This window comes from Sinocyclocheilus grahami, unplaced genomic scaffold, assembly GCF_001515645.1.
Source record: "Sinocyclocheilus grahami isolate Dianchi unplaced genomic scaffold, SAMN03320097.WGS_v1.1 scaffold148.1, whole genome shotgun sequence".
NCBI lineage: Eukaryota > Metazoa > Chordata > Actinopteri > Cypriniformes > Cyprinidae > Sinocyclocheilus > Sinocyclocheilus grahami.
The window spans coordinates 732658-749109 of NW_015505327.1; the positions used below are offsets into that span (position 1 = coordinate 732658).

Below are 16452 nucleotides of genomic sequence, written 5' to 3' on the forward strand. Positions count from 1 at the left end.
TCAGCATAACCTTTGATCTAGCTGACCTATCTATCTGTAGCTAATCTATATTTCCCCATGTGTCCTGTAAGCTTGCTCACTTTTCTGAAAGAAACCACCCAAATATTCCAATAACTGGTCATTTTCACTTTGACCGCTCTAACCCAAAACAGATCTTCAATCCTGGAGGAACAAAAATATCATCATTTCCATTTCCATTAAATATATTTTAGTATTTAGTAACTTTTTAAGCTAAAAATTGAATCTTTTTAGCGTGAAAAAATTAGCGATACTTTGTGTTGCTTTTCCCATGCGCTGGTATATTTCTTACTTGTCTTCATGCCGCGGTTGGTAAAATTGAGACAGGTGAGAATCTCATCCTCATCCAAGTCTGTGAGGACCCGTGCCTGTCGCAGGTAAGGGATGAGAACACAGGGACGGACACCAAGAGAGATGGCATGGCGGTTATCGTTGATAAGATCCCACAATTCTTCTTCCTCCAGATCCTTCAGGTCCGGAGTATTTAGGACACTCTCAGCCATGCTGAATTACCTAAATCAGACTATTTGCCAAACACATAAATACAGAGGATTTTATAAAAGTAACAAAAAAAAAACTAACTACAATAAAAAGAAACAAGTCCAGTGCAGACATAAACACAACAGAGATGAAATGAGAAATGAGAAGCAGTGAGATTGTAAAGAGAAGTTCAGATAAATCTCCACCCTCTTCACAGGTGTGTGAGGAAACCTGAAAGACAAGGAGAGGTTTCCCGACAACACACACACAGATCAGGTGTGGATTTCCCCTTATAAAACATACTTAAAGATCTCTGATATTACGAACTGTTTATTTTCACTAGGGAATTGGTTGAATTAGATTACATAGTTGTGTTGCTCAGATTACCATTTTTCACTAAAGCAATAGAGATATTTTATTTACAAAGCAAATCACAATGAATGAATCTACCAAAACACATTCCCATCCGCTCATCTAGTGTGAGTCAAGCATGTTCTTCCTATCTAAAACAAATGAATAAAGCTGTGAACAGGTACAAAGTCCAGCAGGAAAAAGGGAAATGAAAGAGGGATTCTGAGGTTTATGGGAAATGACATGTCACATGCAAACACAGCATTTACATCCTTTGCTGATCTGCCTTTTCTAAGGTATGATGGTGTTGAAATGCAAAATCTGCTTATGTCACTTTTATGACAACAGTCTGTAAGTGACTTTCTTCTGGCGTTTCACTATCAAATGAATGTGCCGGAGAATTTATTTTATTTATTTTTATTATTAATTTTTTTATTTTATGTATTTATTTAAATTATTATTTATTTTTTACTGTCAAACTGTCTGTCAAAAAAAAAAGGAACAACAAATTACTAGATAAAACTCCCAAACTGGTTTAGCACAATGACATAGTGACGTGTGCAACATTCCAGCATTAAGAAGAAACGCACATGCATCCACATTCTTTGAGTTTCTGCTCTTTAACATACAGTAATAAATACATATATGGTTTACCCAAGAAGCCCAAACAAACAAACCCAAATACCTATGCAATTATCTACGTCAAACTACGACACGCAGCTTGTTGATTATGACAAATAGAGTTCCAGTGGATAATGACGGCAAATATGAAGTAATTTACACTTCTTTGATTAGAATCAATGACGAGTCATACTAACATTTCCTACTGAAATAAATACATGCTTATACTTAGTAAGCGCTAAGCACAAGTAACGGGGCTGACGAGACGTGAGACGTGTGGATCCATCTGCAAGCTTTTATTCAAGAGACATGGTATAACAGGCAGGGTCGAACAATGGCAAACAGGTATCTGGCGGGCAAAAACACAAGAATAGTCCTAGGGCTAGCGTAGGTCACCGATCGGCAGACAGAATCACAGGGGCGAGACGAGAGGGAGAAATCCAGGAAAACAGGCAAAGATCAGAAACCGCAAAAACAGGCAAGGCAAAACAAGGAAACCACGGAGACTCAGAAAGGGGTACAGGCTAAACAATACTCAGCAGAGAAAGGTGGTTAGAGTGGGTGTTATATAGTGAGTGAGGTGATTAGAAACAGCTGTGTGCAATGAGTGCAATCAGTGCAGTGTTCAAATCATGCAAAGAATGATGGGATATGTAGTCCGGGGTGCTATGCAACAGTTTGTGTTGTGCGAGAGTCAATGTAATGGAAAGGGTGACCTCTGGTGGTGAATAAACGGAAGTCCATGGACCGAATTCGTGACAGCACACAATAGGCTATATCTTGGAAAAGCCTCAGTGGTCTCTGCAATGAAGCATTGTTTAAAACGAGTACTTTGTCTACACCTTTTTTATTGCCTTTAATGATGATGCTCAACTGATCCTCTTCCTCTTGTTCCAAAGTTGCGATTTTCATGTTTAGTGAAATATGTTCGTTAGCTGCCATGCTTTTAAAATCTGTGAGGTAGCGCTGCTACGGCTGTGTACGATTCAAGTGTTTTTGAATAAATCCGTAACGTTAAATGATTCAAAGTCACTCACTGGTCGCCACCAGGTACTGGAACGAATCTAAACGAATCAATTTGATGAATGTAATTCGAGTCTCTAAAATTAATCAAAATATCAGTTGTTTTGGGTCCTCAATCAATAATGTTAAACGCGGCCAGGGGCTGTTCTGATTAGAATTCCAATGATTCAGATATTGAAGAATCAATTAATTTTGAGATTGACTCACAGCCTTACTCAAAGCAACACATATTCACCTTAACTAGTCACCAGCACTATGTGGCTCTTAATAATGTTCGTAAACTTACACCAATTAAAAATGCATAACAAAATTTCAGCAATTATATGAAATGGCATGCATACGTTCTGAAAGTTAGAAGATATAACTTCAAAATTCCATTAAAATCATAATCTGACCAGGCAAAATTAATTGCGAAAATTGTTTTTTTGTTTTTGTTATTTCTGAAAAAAGGTCTAGCATCATTTGTTTATAACTTTAATTAGAATTTATTAATGATTTTAAGTATGGCTTAACCCTCTGGTGTTCTTCATTCAATTTTGATCAAAAATAAATAAATAAATAAACATAAACAAGCAAACCTAGCTTTTTAATTAATTAATTCCAAAAAGTTTATAATATAAAGTGTTATGATTGAATGATTGCATTTTTATTCAATTTCGAATCAAATTTAATTAGTAAGAAAATGCTTTCCGTGTGTTCTTTTTCTAACACAATGTTCAGTTTTGACTTTAATTATGCAAACCCTGACACTTCAAATCACCATTTCAAAAAAATTCAAATCAAATCAAATCCTTGACAAAAAATATCTTTGTCAATATATATTCAAATCCACAATCTAATAAAAGTAAGTAATAATGTATAAAAACAACTAAGGACTTGACAAGCGTCTCTATGGGAGCTATACAGTATACACTTATCTAGTAGTTACACTATGGCATTACATGTTTTTCTTTTTTACTTTCACCAGATAGCCTTAAAAATCAGGTTTTAAAGGCCTAGCCTCTATTTTAACTTGAAATACTGCATTCATTAAAAATAATTAAAACATTGCATTATTTTTAGTGGATCATAATTATTTTATAAATATTAATTAGTATAATAAATTCTCTCAAAATACTATTAATAATATTATTGAATGAAAAAATATTACATCGATTTTACTGAGAAAAAAAAAAAGCTTCATTTCAGGTGTTCTACAACTGAGGAGGACCAGAAGGTCAAATGACCAAATAATTTTTGAGGCCACTGTAGGTTGTATTTTGGATGCTGATGTTCCCTCTAGGCTTATTTACTTGCTAACCAACCTTATTCTACCAGGATTACCAGAATGATCATCCTGGTTGACCATCTGATTTATTGTACATTTTTGCATCGCTTTGTCTGGTTGATTGGTAGACCATCACTAACCAGCATAAACCCTCCAGGATGTTCTTCTTAGCTAATCTTTTAAGCAGAGTATGTTTTTTGTTTTTGAAATGGCAACTTTGGTTATTCAGTGTATGACTATGTGCAGTATCTTGCAAGGAAAGTCTAGTAAATTAAAAATTAACTGAATGAAGGGTTAGGTGTATGACTGAAACAAGACTCCTGCTGTATTAGAGCAGGAGTCTAATAAAACTTGTGGTGCTATTATGTGCCTGAAGACTCCACTGTACAAGTGTCATTATACACATGTACACAATTGTTCACATAAATGGAATTTCACATCGCCACTTGACGTATGTTGTTTTAATAAAATGACTTATATTCACATTAATTACTTATTAATGTTATTAAGTAATATAAAGTAACTAATGTAGTCAAGTAGTTGTCCCTAAGTGTAGTTTTTGTCAGATATAGCTAATTTCTAGAGACAAATCTGTACTTAAAAGTATAGTTAAGTAGCTACACACATCACTGTTACAGAAAAATGAAACAAATCTTCCAATTACCTTGTGAAAAATCAAAGCTTAGTATATTTCTATGTATGCTATGAATTTGATTTATTAAAAGAAAACTTTTAAAAAGAATTAATTTAAGACACTCCATCACAATGCCTTTATAGAGAATATAGTTGCAACTGTGTACATTGATACAGTAAAGTAAGTTTAAAAGATTTTTCGCTATATCTAATGACATCATAAAAGTTTCATAAAAGGGTGCTTACAATAACAGACATTCAGTATCCGTATCTCTGACCTTCTCTACATTTGTCATAATAAAACAGACCTCATACTGACCAGGCCAACAACTGCCAAACATGTATGTACATACATTACTTTTATTTTATGCAATACATATTTCTGTGGTCACTGGCTGTCCTGAAATCCACTGTGTAGGTGTTCTGCCATTGTGAGGTTGATCCTGTGGAGGGCGCTGTGATGCTGAGAGTACTCTTCTTCAGCCAAATGCTGGAGAATGGAGCTGATCTGAGATAAGAGTGCAGAAAGGAATTAAAGGGGTCATATGATGCTTTTTTTAAAGATCATTATTTTGTGTATTTGGTGTAACAGAATATGTTGACATGCTTTAATGTTCAAAAAACACATTATTTTTCAAATACTGTACATTATTGTAAGTCCTCTATGCCCCGCCTCTCTCAAACGCTTCGTTTTCTACAAAGTCCCTCCTTCCGACAAGTGCAGTCTGCTCTGATTGGCCAGCTGACCCAGTGTATTGTGATTGGCCGAACACCGCAAGCACTCGGCGGAAATGTTACACCCCTTTCCATAATCGCGAGCTTCATCTTTCAAAATAAATGTAAAGACAGAGCCTGAAAGGGGAACAAAGTCTCTTGACAGACACAGTGATGAAGCTGGTATGTGTTTGCAGTACACAAGCCACGGTTAAGACAGCTGACTCCACTTTGATGTGTGTCTCTCTCTCTCTCTCTCTCTCTCTCTCGCTCGCTTGCGCACGCACACACACACACACACACACACACACACAACTTCAGGGATCTTATCTATGCACAATCAGCTTGTAACACTCCAAAGAGAAAGGAAAACTTGAAATCGCATCATATGACCCCTTTAATATTAGTCTTGTTTATTGGTTTGTGAAATCACTAGCTTCTGCTTTTCTCCACTTTGCTACACTGGTTCCACTTCAGCTACTGATAATAACACAAAATGTTTAAGGTTTCCGTGAGCTTCTCAGTTATATAGCATTCAGTTTTGTTTGAGGGTTAATTTAGAAGTCATTGCATCATCATTATTAACATCATTAAAATCATTAAGTGAATTTTGGGTCTACAACTAGCTTTGCATGCTAGACCATATAACATGAGATGTACCAAGGATTTCTGCCTAATTTACTTTATCAGAGAATATTCAGTGGATTTTGCACTAACCATTTTCAATCGCTCTTCCTGTTTCTGTGTAGCCAGCTCCAATGCCGTGTCTCCACTGGTCACCGGAGCATACTGTCCCTCCTTAACAGCCTGCAAGTGTTTCGCCCGACCCTGCAGCACGGGCAGACGAGACAAGTTCTGGGGGAAAAAAGGGCAGAGAACCTTTGGTGATGCCACATAATCGGCACAGAGTTACGAAACATAAATTAAACTTAAATGGTTAGAACCTACAGTACATCTAAATTCCCCTTGCAAACCATGCCAACTAGTGTTGATGTCTTAAACAAGTGTTTGTATTGAATAAACATTCAAGAGTGCAAAATGTTGTTTCCTGCGATTGTGGTTCTTGTGGAAATAAAAGTCTATGCAAACATACAGTACACTTGCTGCTCTGATGTGACTTGCATGTGGAGTAAAATCGCCCTACACAGCTTGATTTAAATATAATATAACTGGTTCAGTAGGCACCACTGAATGTCCAGTATGCAAGTGCGTGATGTATTCTGTTGGTGGATGCACTGACTCTCTCTTTGGTTTCTTGTAGTGTGCTGAGGTCCTGGGTGAGAACCGCTCTGGTATTCTGCAGGTCATTGAGATGCATACGTTTGTCTCGGAGGCTGGAGGTCATAGAGCCCTGCCTCTCCTCAAGTTGAGCTATAACACCATCACATTCTTCTGCTTGCTGGACACACAAATAGTAAACAAGGCAAAGCTAGTTATTTATAACAGATAAAACAGTCTCTAAATTCATTTTGTCAATGAAAACTACAAGAAACAGGTCATATGCACAAGGTGATTATTATTGAAGGGGTCATGAAATGAGAAATCAAAATTCCCTTGATCTTTTGACATATAAGAGGTCATTGTACAATAAAAACATCCTGTAAGTTTCAGAACTCAAAACTTTCTCGTTAGTCTAAAAACAGCTTAAATTGAAGCCAATCTGCCAAAACAACAGGTTGTGGAATGTGCCACTTTATGACGTAATAGTGTGGCTAAACAAACACCACCTCCGCAGAAGATCAACACCTGCTTCTAGATCACTGCCTGTTTAGCCCTGCCCACCGATGCAGTAGTGTACAGTAAATAATGAGAGAGGCAAACACAGGACTATGCTATGCAGAAACCAAAAATGATCTGTGCATTGTCTTCCTTCTGATACCAACATTAGAAAAGAATGGATGAACTTTATTTTTAATGAAGATCCAGGCTGTATCACTAAGAACTTGGTCCTTTGTTCACTTCATTTTACCATGGAATCGTTTACAAACAAAGCGCAATTCGCACAGGAGATTGAACTAATAGAGGATGCTGTGCTGACTATATTGGATCCGACAGTAATATCGCACCATACAGGTGTGAGTGCTGTTTTTATTACGTGGTCACTATTGCTTTGCCTGTTATTACAGATTGTTTGATATGCAGTATTTATGCGTTTTTGACTTAAATCACAGCAGCATATGTCTATGAAGGATGTAGGCTGTCAAACATGCACAACTGTTAGTCAATCATACCAGTGGGTGTTTACTTCTGAGTCTACAATCCGCCACACCTATTCAAACGGAGCATTTCATTGAGGGGGGTCAAAACATGACAGAAAATTTTAAAGCCTATTACTTCTAAATTGTGATGTTTTTTTATGTAAAAATATTGATAACATCATAAGTGGACATCAGAGAACAGTACAAAATCATATACAAGATAGTTCATGACCCCTTTAGCTAAAACCAAACTGAAAACTAAAAACAAAAAGTAAAAAAAAAAAAAACATTTAATTAACTACAATTAAATATATAAACTAAAATATTTTTAAGAAAAAAAGCAAAAGAAACTAAACAAAACTAAATTTTCATGGCTCAAAGATAACTAAAAATATCCACGAAAATATCCAAAACTTTTCTTGAAATTATCCCATTTATTACATAAATTATTGTTACTTATTATTATAGTAAATACTAATTTGAGTTCAAAACCCAAAGCTAGCATACATCTACAAAGAAAATCAGTTGCCTGAGACAATGGTCAATTATATAGTTTATCAGTTATGCAAAAATATTTTGTAATATTTTGATTGCCACCACTGACCAATCACACTCAAGTATCCCAGAATTTTTTTTCCAGAAACTGTTAACGTTAGTAATTCTACTAGAATGTAAGTGTAGAACAAGGAAACTGAATGTAGAAATGTAGTAAAATTAATTATGTATAAAGTGGAAAGTATCATAAACGAAATGAATAAATAAATTATATATTTTAAATAAAATAAAAACTAATATAAAATGTCTAAATTATAATAACCTTGATACAGACACACCTTCTTTGCTTGGAGAATCTTTCTGCGGAGGCTCTGGAGAGTGTTGTGATAGTCATTGTGTGTGGGTTGTTTATGGTCAGAACGTGCCTGAGCCTCACTCCGAACAGCTATTGTCTCACGTCTGGCCACCACTGACTCCATGTCTCTCAACAACCTCTCCTGCTGCTTCATCAGTTGAGCATAACGAACCTGGACACATACAGTACCTAACATCCATTCAGATTGAAACCACACTTAGAAGTTACTTTCACAAATACAAAGTTATACACACACCTCCATGCGGTGAATCTCTGCTCTCATGGTTCGTATGTCTCCCTGTCCAGTGTCTGAATCTATGGCAGAGCGAGTCTCTCGCATCAGCTGAGTTCTCTTCTCCCACAGCATGATCTGACGCCTTCACACACACACACAAAACAGTGGAAACATCAATATAGTGTTGATTCTTTAGCCCTGTTATTATACTGATTCTATACATTATGGCTTTATGTATAGCTGTACCTCTAAACTAGTGACCTAGTGATCGTAACTGCATTCTTGGGCCAAAGGCATATGAGTCAGCTGCTTACTCATCACCAATGATGCCCAAAAATGTTCTCTAGATAGGCATTTAATTTGAATTTGGGAAGCACTTTACAATAAACAGGTGTGGAGGTTACAATCATTGTAATAATATGGTGAAAACCACAAGAATAATACTGATGTTTTCTCTGATAAATGTGTATCCTATTAAGTCCTGTTACAATTGTAATTGTTCGTACATGATTTATAAGTTAGAATGTGGTCATTTTTATAAAGGTCTAAATGGAAGCTGAGACTGAGAGTGGCTGAACATAATTATGCTATTCGAACCAAGAATTTACTGTATCCAATGGCAAGACATTAGAACAACAACCAGAAGTAAACTGTTAACTGATGTAGCCAAAGAATGCAAAAATCACTAAACAACAATAGAAAGGACAGGAGAAAGGAGCATTCAATCATTTATCAAAGTTACCAAAAAATCCATTTAAATACGCAAAAGAAGGGTTGATTTTGGCATTACATGGAAACTGACTGGGATTCAACCTCATTCCATAAAACAATGTTACCTAATCTATCACCTAAATTAGTTATTCTCCCGTAGTAAAGAGTTACAGTATAATGTCATTAAGTAGCAGTTTTTTTAAATGCTTTTTATTTTTAACAACTAGAGTGGTTAACAACAACAACAACTGGGTAACACTTTACAATAAGGTTCATTAGTTAAAATTAGTTAACTACTTTAGTTAATGAACTAAGCATGAACAATACTTCTGCAGCACTTATTAATCTTAGCTAATATTAATTTCAACATTTACTAATGCATTATTAAAATCAAAAGTTGTACTTCTTAACATTAGTTAATGCACTGAGAATTAACATGAACTAACAATGAACGACTGTATTTTCATTAACTAACATTATCTAAGATTATTCAATACTGTAATAAATGCATTGTTCATGTTAGTTAATACATGAACTAAAATTAACTAATGGAACCTTATTGTAAAGTGTTACTAACAACTGTTCATTGTTAATTTATGTTAGCTCAAGTCCATTAAAAAACATTAACAGATACAACTTTTGATTTTAATAATCTGTTAGTAAATGGTGAAATTAACATTAACTAAGATTAATGAATGCTAGAAGTACAGCTCTGGAAAAAATTAAGAGACCACTCCAAATTTTTCTTAAATCAGCATCTGAATGAATGAATGCCTGTTAATGTCATTATACCACATACAATTAAATTAGAATAGCTTCTCTTTAACATATATCACATAATACACATAAAGCAAAACATTAAAAAGTTGAATTGCACTAAGACTTACATTCGCCACAAAAAATAAAGAGTTATATTGCACAATAATAGTGTATTGCACCAAGTCTTGCATTCGAAGTGAAGAGGGTGGGGGGTGGGGTTGTATTAGACTAAGACCAACATTTAGATTGAGAATATATATGAGGTCAATGCATATTGAAGTTCATAATGTTTATGGCTCTAGGAAAGAAACTGTCTTTAAATCTCCTAGTCCTTGTTTTAATGCACCGGTAACGCCTGCCCGATGGCAACAGCTGAAACAAGTGAAAACTCTACATGTATGGCAGCCATTCCATTCCAGTGTCTGTTGAATTCCTACACAGGCACAACTCATTCTGCTTAATGAAGTACTGATTAGGTGATCACCTTAACCAAATCTTATTTAATGAGGAAAAGTATAAAAACCACTGCTGTGGTCATCACTATCCTCTTGAAATAGGACCCGCTGGATGACAAATACAGTGCTAGTAGTACCTCAAAAGTAATTGGAATCAAATAATAACTATTGACCATGCCAAAAGAGTTGAAAGGAAAAGTTAGTGTGAGGAAACGTGGGGTTCAATTCTGGCTTTACCGGTAGAGGGATACAGGGAGCATCAGGTTTCTTCCATCCTTAAAATTTCAAAATCAGTGGTTCATAAGAACAAGGTCAAGCTGCAGACATTGGCAACAAAACTACAGATCGGCAGAGGGTAAAAATGACTCTCCACTGACCGGGATGAACACCAACTCATTCCAATGTCACTCAACAACCACAGGAGGACATGAAGTGACCTACAAATAGAATAGCAAACAGCAGCTGGTATGAAGTGCACGGCAAGGATGAAACAGGCTCTTAGGGGCAGGGCTGAAGTCATGCAAAGCTAGAAAAAAGTCCATCATCAATGAGAAGCAAAGAAGAGCCAGGTTGAGGTTTGCAAAAGACCATAAAGATTGGACCTTATCTGATGAGCCCAATTTTCAGCTTTGCCCAACACCTGGGCATCTAATGGTTAGACGGAGACCTGGAGAGGCCAACAAGCCACAGTGTCTCGAACCCACTGTGAAATTTGGTGGAGGATCGGTGATGATCTGGGGGGTGGTTCAACCAACCAGGATTGGTTTTTCCAGCAGGACAATGCTCCATGCCACACAGCCAGGTCAATCAAGGTGTGGATGGAGGACCACCAGATCAAGACCCTGTCATGGCCAGCCCAATCTCCAGACCTGAACCCCATTGAAAACCTCTGGAATGTGATCAAGAGGATGATACCTAGCTGCTTGAATTTTTACGCCAGGATTGGCATAAAAGTCACCCAACTGGTGGAGAGCATGCAATGAAAGCTGTGATTGAAAATGTATTGATTTCTGAACTCTTCCTAAGTTTAAACATAAGTATAAACATAAATATGTGTTGTTATTCATTTTTAAACAACACATGTTTAAAAATTAATATTAATTATTTGAGGTCTGAAAACATTGCATCTTTTTTGTTATTTTGACTAGTTGATATTTTCTGCAAATAAATGCTCTTAATGACAATATGTTTACTTGGAATTTGGTAGAAACATTGTCAGTAGTTTATAAAACAAAAATTTTACCCAAACACATACCTATAAATAGTAAAACCAGAGAAACTGATAATTTTTAAATGGTCTCTTAATTTTTTTTCCAGAGCTGTTTTTCCCACAGACTTACACTCTATGTGTTGCGGCACTTCCCCCGGGGCAATATATATGTATATAATGTAAATATAAATCAGCAGACGGGCTTATTGAAAATGCAATTTAACTCTCTGCCAACAGGAGGCGCTTTTGGAGTGGCAGAACTAGCAGTTTCCCCGGTAACAGCTGTAAACAAAGCAGCGCTGTGCTCATAAAAGCTACTTTACACGGCATTAAAGGAAAGATTAGATGAGATCAAAACATTTCTGAAGACAATCGGTTCCCTTCAAAGATACATTCATATAAAACACCTGTGCCGCGTTTTGATTTTGAAACGTGCAGTGCTCATGTTTATTCAACGAAGTCAAAGCCTTTTGGAAAATCTATTGTGGCGGGCCGCAACAAATAAATCAATATATGGGAAACACTGGCTGTATTTTTTTTGTTAGTTCATGTTACCTAATGTAGTTAACTAATGCTAACAAATGGAACCTTAAAGTGTGTGTGTGTGTGTGTGTGTGTGTGCGAAGTGTCATGAACTCACTCTGCCTCCACTAGGCTGTTTATAAGTCTCTCTTTCTCTTCATTTAACCTCTCCAGCTTCAACTGAGTTTCAACCGAATCCCTCTCGGCCTCCTACACACACAAGATAGATACAAATAATATAATATAATATAAAACAATAAGTCATGTGACTAATATTACATGTCTGTTTAGATCAGGGTTTCTCAACTTTTGAAGTCCACTGTCCTGCAGAATTTAGCTTCAACCCTATTCAAACTCTGCAGGACAATGGACCTTGAGGGCCATAGAATTCCACTCTGCATTATCAATATACATGAAGGCCACATACACACCGGAAAGTTTCATCAGTGTCAACCACATTTAAAGTGAATCCCCTAAGTAATTGTTCCATGTGTGTATGGAACACTGAAATTGTGATGATTGCCATATAGCAAACATCACGGCTGTGAACGAGAAACATGATTTCCAACAGTTCAATCCGATATTTTTATAAGTAATATAAGTAATATTAGCAATCAAACATACATTAATCCGGCAATTATATAGCATATTTGCTGAGCCTCTAAAATTAAATTTAAGACATTTTAAGGACCAGCAGGGACCCTGTTACATCTAAACCACAATTAGCAGCAAGCTGTGCCCTGGGCTAGACTTGAGATTTCAGGGCTGGTGACAGCAACTTGTTTAGTGCCTGAGTTAATTCTGTTGTAGAATGCTGTTATCACTCCTGTAAATTACTGAACTGTATGTATAGAAAAGGATTAAGCACAGATGCAGTGACAACCGAATTTAACTGCAGTGTGTACATGGCTGAAATAACTGCTAAAATACAATGGGAAGCTAAATAATTAATTGTTTAGCCTTTAGAATATTCATTGATACATATTCTATCAAGTTTTATTTGTGTTATTGATTAGGAAATGCAGTATAGTGTTGTATTTACATTACTACTGATCTTTTGTGTATTTACTAGTACACTTTAAAAAGATGAAAAACTGCCCTGTGTTATACAGTAAATGACTGAAATCCCAAAGGAACATTAGTTATTTCTTACTATACGCTGTGAGCTCTGGAAACTAACGCAGTACAGGTGACAAAATGGAAAGAGTAAAAAACAGAAGAATACAAAAAAAAAAAAGAATGGATAAGGGCAAACCCTGATTTTCACAATATGAAGCTACACAGCACGTAGTGTTGTACCTTGAGTCTCTGTCTGAACTCTGTCTCCATCAGACTGTTGCTCTGCTGCAGGGCTTGATTCAGATCACTGTTCTTACTGAGCAGGGAGTTCAGTTTGACCATGTCTGCCATGAGAGCTTTAATCTGTTTTTCCAGATCTGCCTGCTCACGCTGATCCTGCTCCATCTCACCTGATAACACACACATATGCAGAGAATGATATCAATAATGTATTTATTTCTCAGACTCATTTTATTACTTTGTACTTTGTTTGTTTGTTCGCTTTGTACAAATGGCAAAAAGAGTTTTCCATATTAATTGTACTTAAGGTATAGTTCAACAGGAAATGAAAATGTTCTCATTATTTACTCACTCTCATGTCATTCCAAACCTGTTTTACTTTCTTTCTTCTGACAAATGAAGATATATAGGGGAAAAAATTTAAAATGTCTCGGCCTTTTCTCTCTCCATACAATGAAACCAGTGGGGTCCAGTGTTTTGTCCAGTGTTTGGAGCCCACTGACTTAGACAAAAACAGTTTAAATATTCTTTGAAATATCTTACATACAGTTTTGGAATAACATGATAAAGAGTAAATTATTACACATAAAATGTACCACTACATGTTAGTGAAAAGTGGTGCATACTCTCTCTCCTGATCTTGCTCTGTTGCAGTATTGTAAGTTGTGTTTGTAGGGTCTGTACAGAAGAGCTGTGGGCCTGTTTTTCCTGAGTGAATCTCACTAGCTCCCCCTGCTGCCAGAGCCACAACTGCTGCTGCTCTTTAATCTCAGCACCAACTTCTTCCAGCTTCTTAGACAGGGTGGCTGCATGGATCTCCAGAGGACCTAGGTCTTCATGCTACTCTCTCACAAACATTGGAAAGTTGTAATATACAGTATCTACAGTAACTTTACAATTAATTGAAATAAGAGTTGAATACAGTAACCTGAAAATGCAATTAATCATTAGCATCATCAGAGAGGAGAGATGTCTGTCTTATTCAAAACATCCATACATTAAAACATGTAGTGATTGTGAAATGTGAGCTCTAACCCCAGTACTGGACACAATATCCTTGATCTTCTTGTTGTAGATGCTGATTGTGGCCTGTCTTCGCTCAATATCAGTGACTTGTTTAGCCATCTCTGCCTCGCGAGAAGACAGGAGCAAGTGACGCTGGCTCATTTCTTGTTCAAGCTCATCTTGAAATGCAGCCAGAGAATCCAGATGTGTCGCCGCCTCTTGCCCCTCCAGCATTACTGCATTGATGTCATTCTCTAACTTAGTTAACTGAGCCTCCTGAGAAATTACATAAATGCACAAGTTTGAACTGAACATATGCAGGTCATACTACACCTAAAAATCCAAAGATAATGATTAAGACAAATAATTCGCTGAGTGGTCAAGTCAGGTCTCCTTTATTTATATAGCGTTATATACAATACTGATTGTGTCAAAGCAGTTTTACAGTGTCAAACAGGAAAATGAGTGGTGAACATTTATGGGTTAGCTGACAGCATCCTACCTTTTCTCTCCTGTGCGCTGCAGTTTTATCGGTCAGTCGACGTGAGTACTTTGCTGCATTATTGTGAGTAAGTTGCTCTTGCAGCTTGTTCATGATCTGGTCTTCCAGATCCACACGCACTGCAGACTCTTTCTCCATCTGCTTTCTAAGACCCTTGAGCTCAGACTGAAGCACCTTGTGGTCCTAAAAAAAGAGATATAGACATAACATTTCTTTTAAGAAAGACAAAAGCTTTTGACCAGTGCTCATTAACCTGCAAACATCAGTCTTGAGAAATATTTGAGCTGTAGGTTGATATGAATGAAGTACCTCACGCAGTGTGCTGAGGGTCTTTTCTGTCTCCTGCAACATTCGTATATATGTGCTATACTGGGCCTGCAAGACCTCCTGATGGTTCTGGGAATGTGCGATAAGTTTACGTGAGGTGGTGCAGTCATTTTGGGCCCGGTTCAGACGCAGAGTGAGACGCTCATTCTGCTCTTCTTCCTGTGTGATGGACTTTTTGTAGCCCTCAATCTCTGTGTCCAGAGAGCGCACCTGATCATTGGCCAACCTGGAGGAGGGACCATCAGCACAAATCAATACTGTTATTTGGATCATACACACACAGCAATCTTGAGCATTGTGTTCACCTCAGTTCCTCCTGCATGGCAGTGTAAGCCTCATCCCTCCTCCTCATCATTAACAGGCTGCTGTTCCATTGCTGGAGTAACTGCCTATGCTCAACAATCACAGAGTCCAATTCTAGCTGCGCCTATAGCACACACACACACACACACATAGCCACAGGTGACATATACAAACGTTATTTTTTGTAGCATATGTCTGGCAGGGTTGTACACCATTCAGAATTTAATTGAGAAGGCTTTTAAAATTCCAATTTAGTTTCTGAATCTCAAATGAATTTGAATGGAGGTAAAAAGTATGCAGAACTTATTCTTAATACATTTACATTTACATTTATGCATTTAAGCAGACGCTTTTATCCAAAGCGACTTACAGTGCATTCAGGCTATACATTTTTTTTTACCAGTATGTGTGTTCCCTGGGAACTGGTAAAAAATGTATAGCCTGAATGCACTGTAAGTCGCTAAAGCGTCAGCTAAATGCATAAATTAAATTTCCAAAGTTTAAATAAATGTAATACATTAAATAAGTTACTAAATAAGAGTTAAAATGAAAGGTTTTAAAGACCTTACAAACAAACAATTTTGTTTTAAATGTCACCAGTTTGTACTTAATATATATACACTACAGTTCAAAACTGTGGGTCAGTCAGATTTTTTATTTGAAAAATTTAATACTTTTATTTAGCAAAGATGAATTAAACTGATCCATATTGTCAGTAAAGAAATGTATAATATTACAAAAGATTTCTAATTCAAAGAATTGCTGTTATTTGAACTTTCTATTCATCAAAGAATCCTGAAATAAATCCTGAACTATATTTTGAACGTTTATAATAATAAAAAAATGTTTCTGGAGCAGCAGATCAGCATAGAATGTGATGCGGAAGACTGGAGTAATGGCTGCTGAAAATTCTGTTTTGCCAGTAAAGGAATAAATTACATAAAATGTGTAAAAATGGGGGGGGGGGGG

At 36.5% G+C, this 16452-nt stretch overlaps 2 protein-coding genes across 2 annotated transcripts in view; both read right to left on the reverse strand.

Moving 5' to 3' along the window:
* The window catches only part of LOC107591945 (caspase recruitment domain family, member 14), a 33664-nt gene extending 33143 nt beyond the window's left edge, over nucleotides 1-521 (reverse strand). The window contains exon 1 of the mRNA XM_016281244.1: nucleotides 311-521. Coding sequence (XP_016136730.1) covers nucleotides 311-521 — 211 coding nt within the window. The remainder of the gene's footprint in view (nucleotides 1-310) is intronic.
* Nucleotides 522-4637: 4116 nt separating this feature from the next.
* ccdc40 (coiled-coil domain 40 molecular ruler complex subunit) overlaps nucleotides 4638-16452 on the reverse strand; it is a 15800-nt gene continuing 3985 nt past the window's right edge. The window contains exons 9-20 of the mRNA XM_016281201.1: nucleotides 15486-15607; nucleotides 15163-15406; nucleotides 14854-15036; nucleotides 14382-14627; nucleotides 13973-14186; nucleotides 13347-13516; nucleotides 12166-12257; nucleotides 8412-8532; nucleotides 8139-8327; nucleotides 6348-6506; nucleotides 5825-5962; nucleotides 4638-4901 (exon numbers count right to left, since the gene is read on the reverse strand). Of these exons, the coding sequence (XP_016136687.1) occupies nucleotides 4782-4901; nucleotides 5825-5962; nucleotides 6348-6506; nucleotides 8139-8327; nucleotides 8412-8532; nucleotides 12166-12257; nucleotides 13347-13516; nucleotides 13973-14186; nucleotides 14382-14627; nucleotides 14854-15036; nucleotides 15163-15406; nucleotides 15486-15607 (1998 nt within the window). The 3' untranslated portion in view covers nucleotides 4638-4781. The remainder of the gene's footprint in view (nucleotides 4902-5824; nucleotides 5963-6347; nucleotides 6507-8138; nucleotides 8328-8411; nucleotides 8533-12165; nucleotides 12258-13346; nucleotides 13517-13972; nucleotides 14187-14381; nucleotides 14628-14853; nucleotides 15037-15162; nucleotides 15407-15485; nucleotides 15608-16452) is intronic.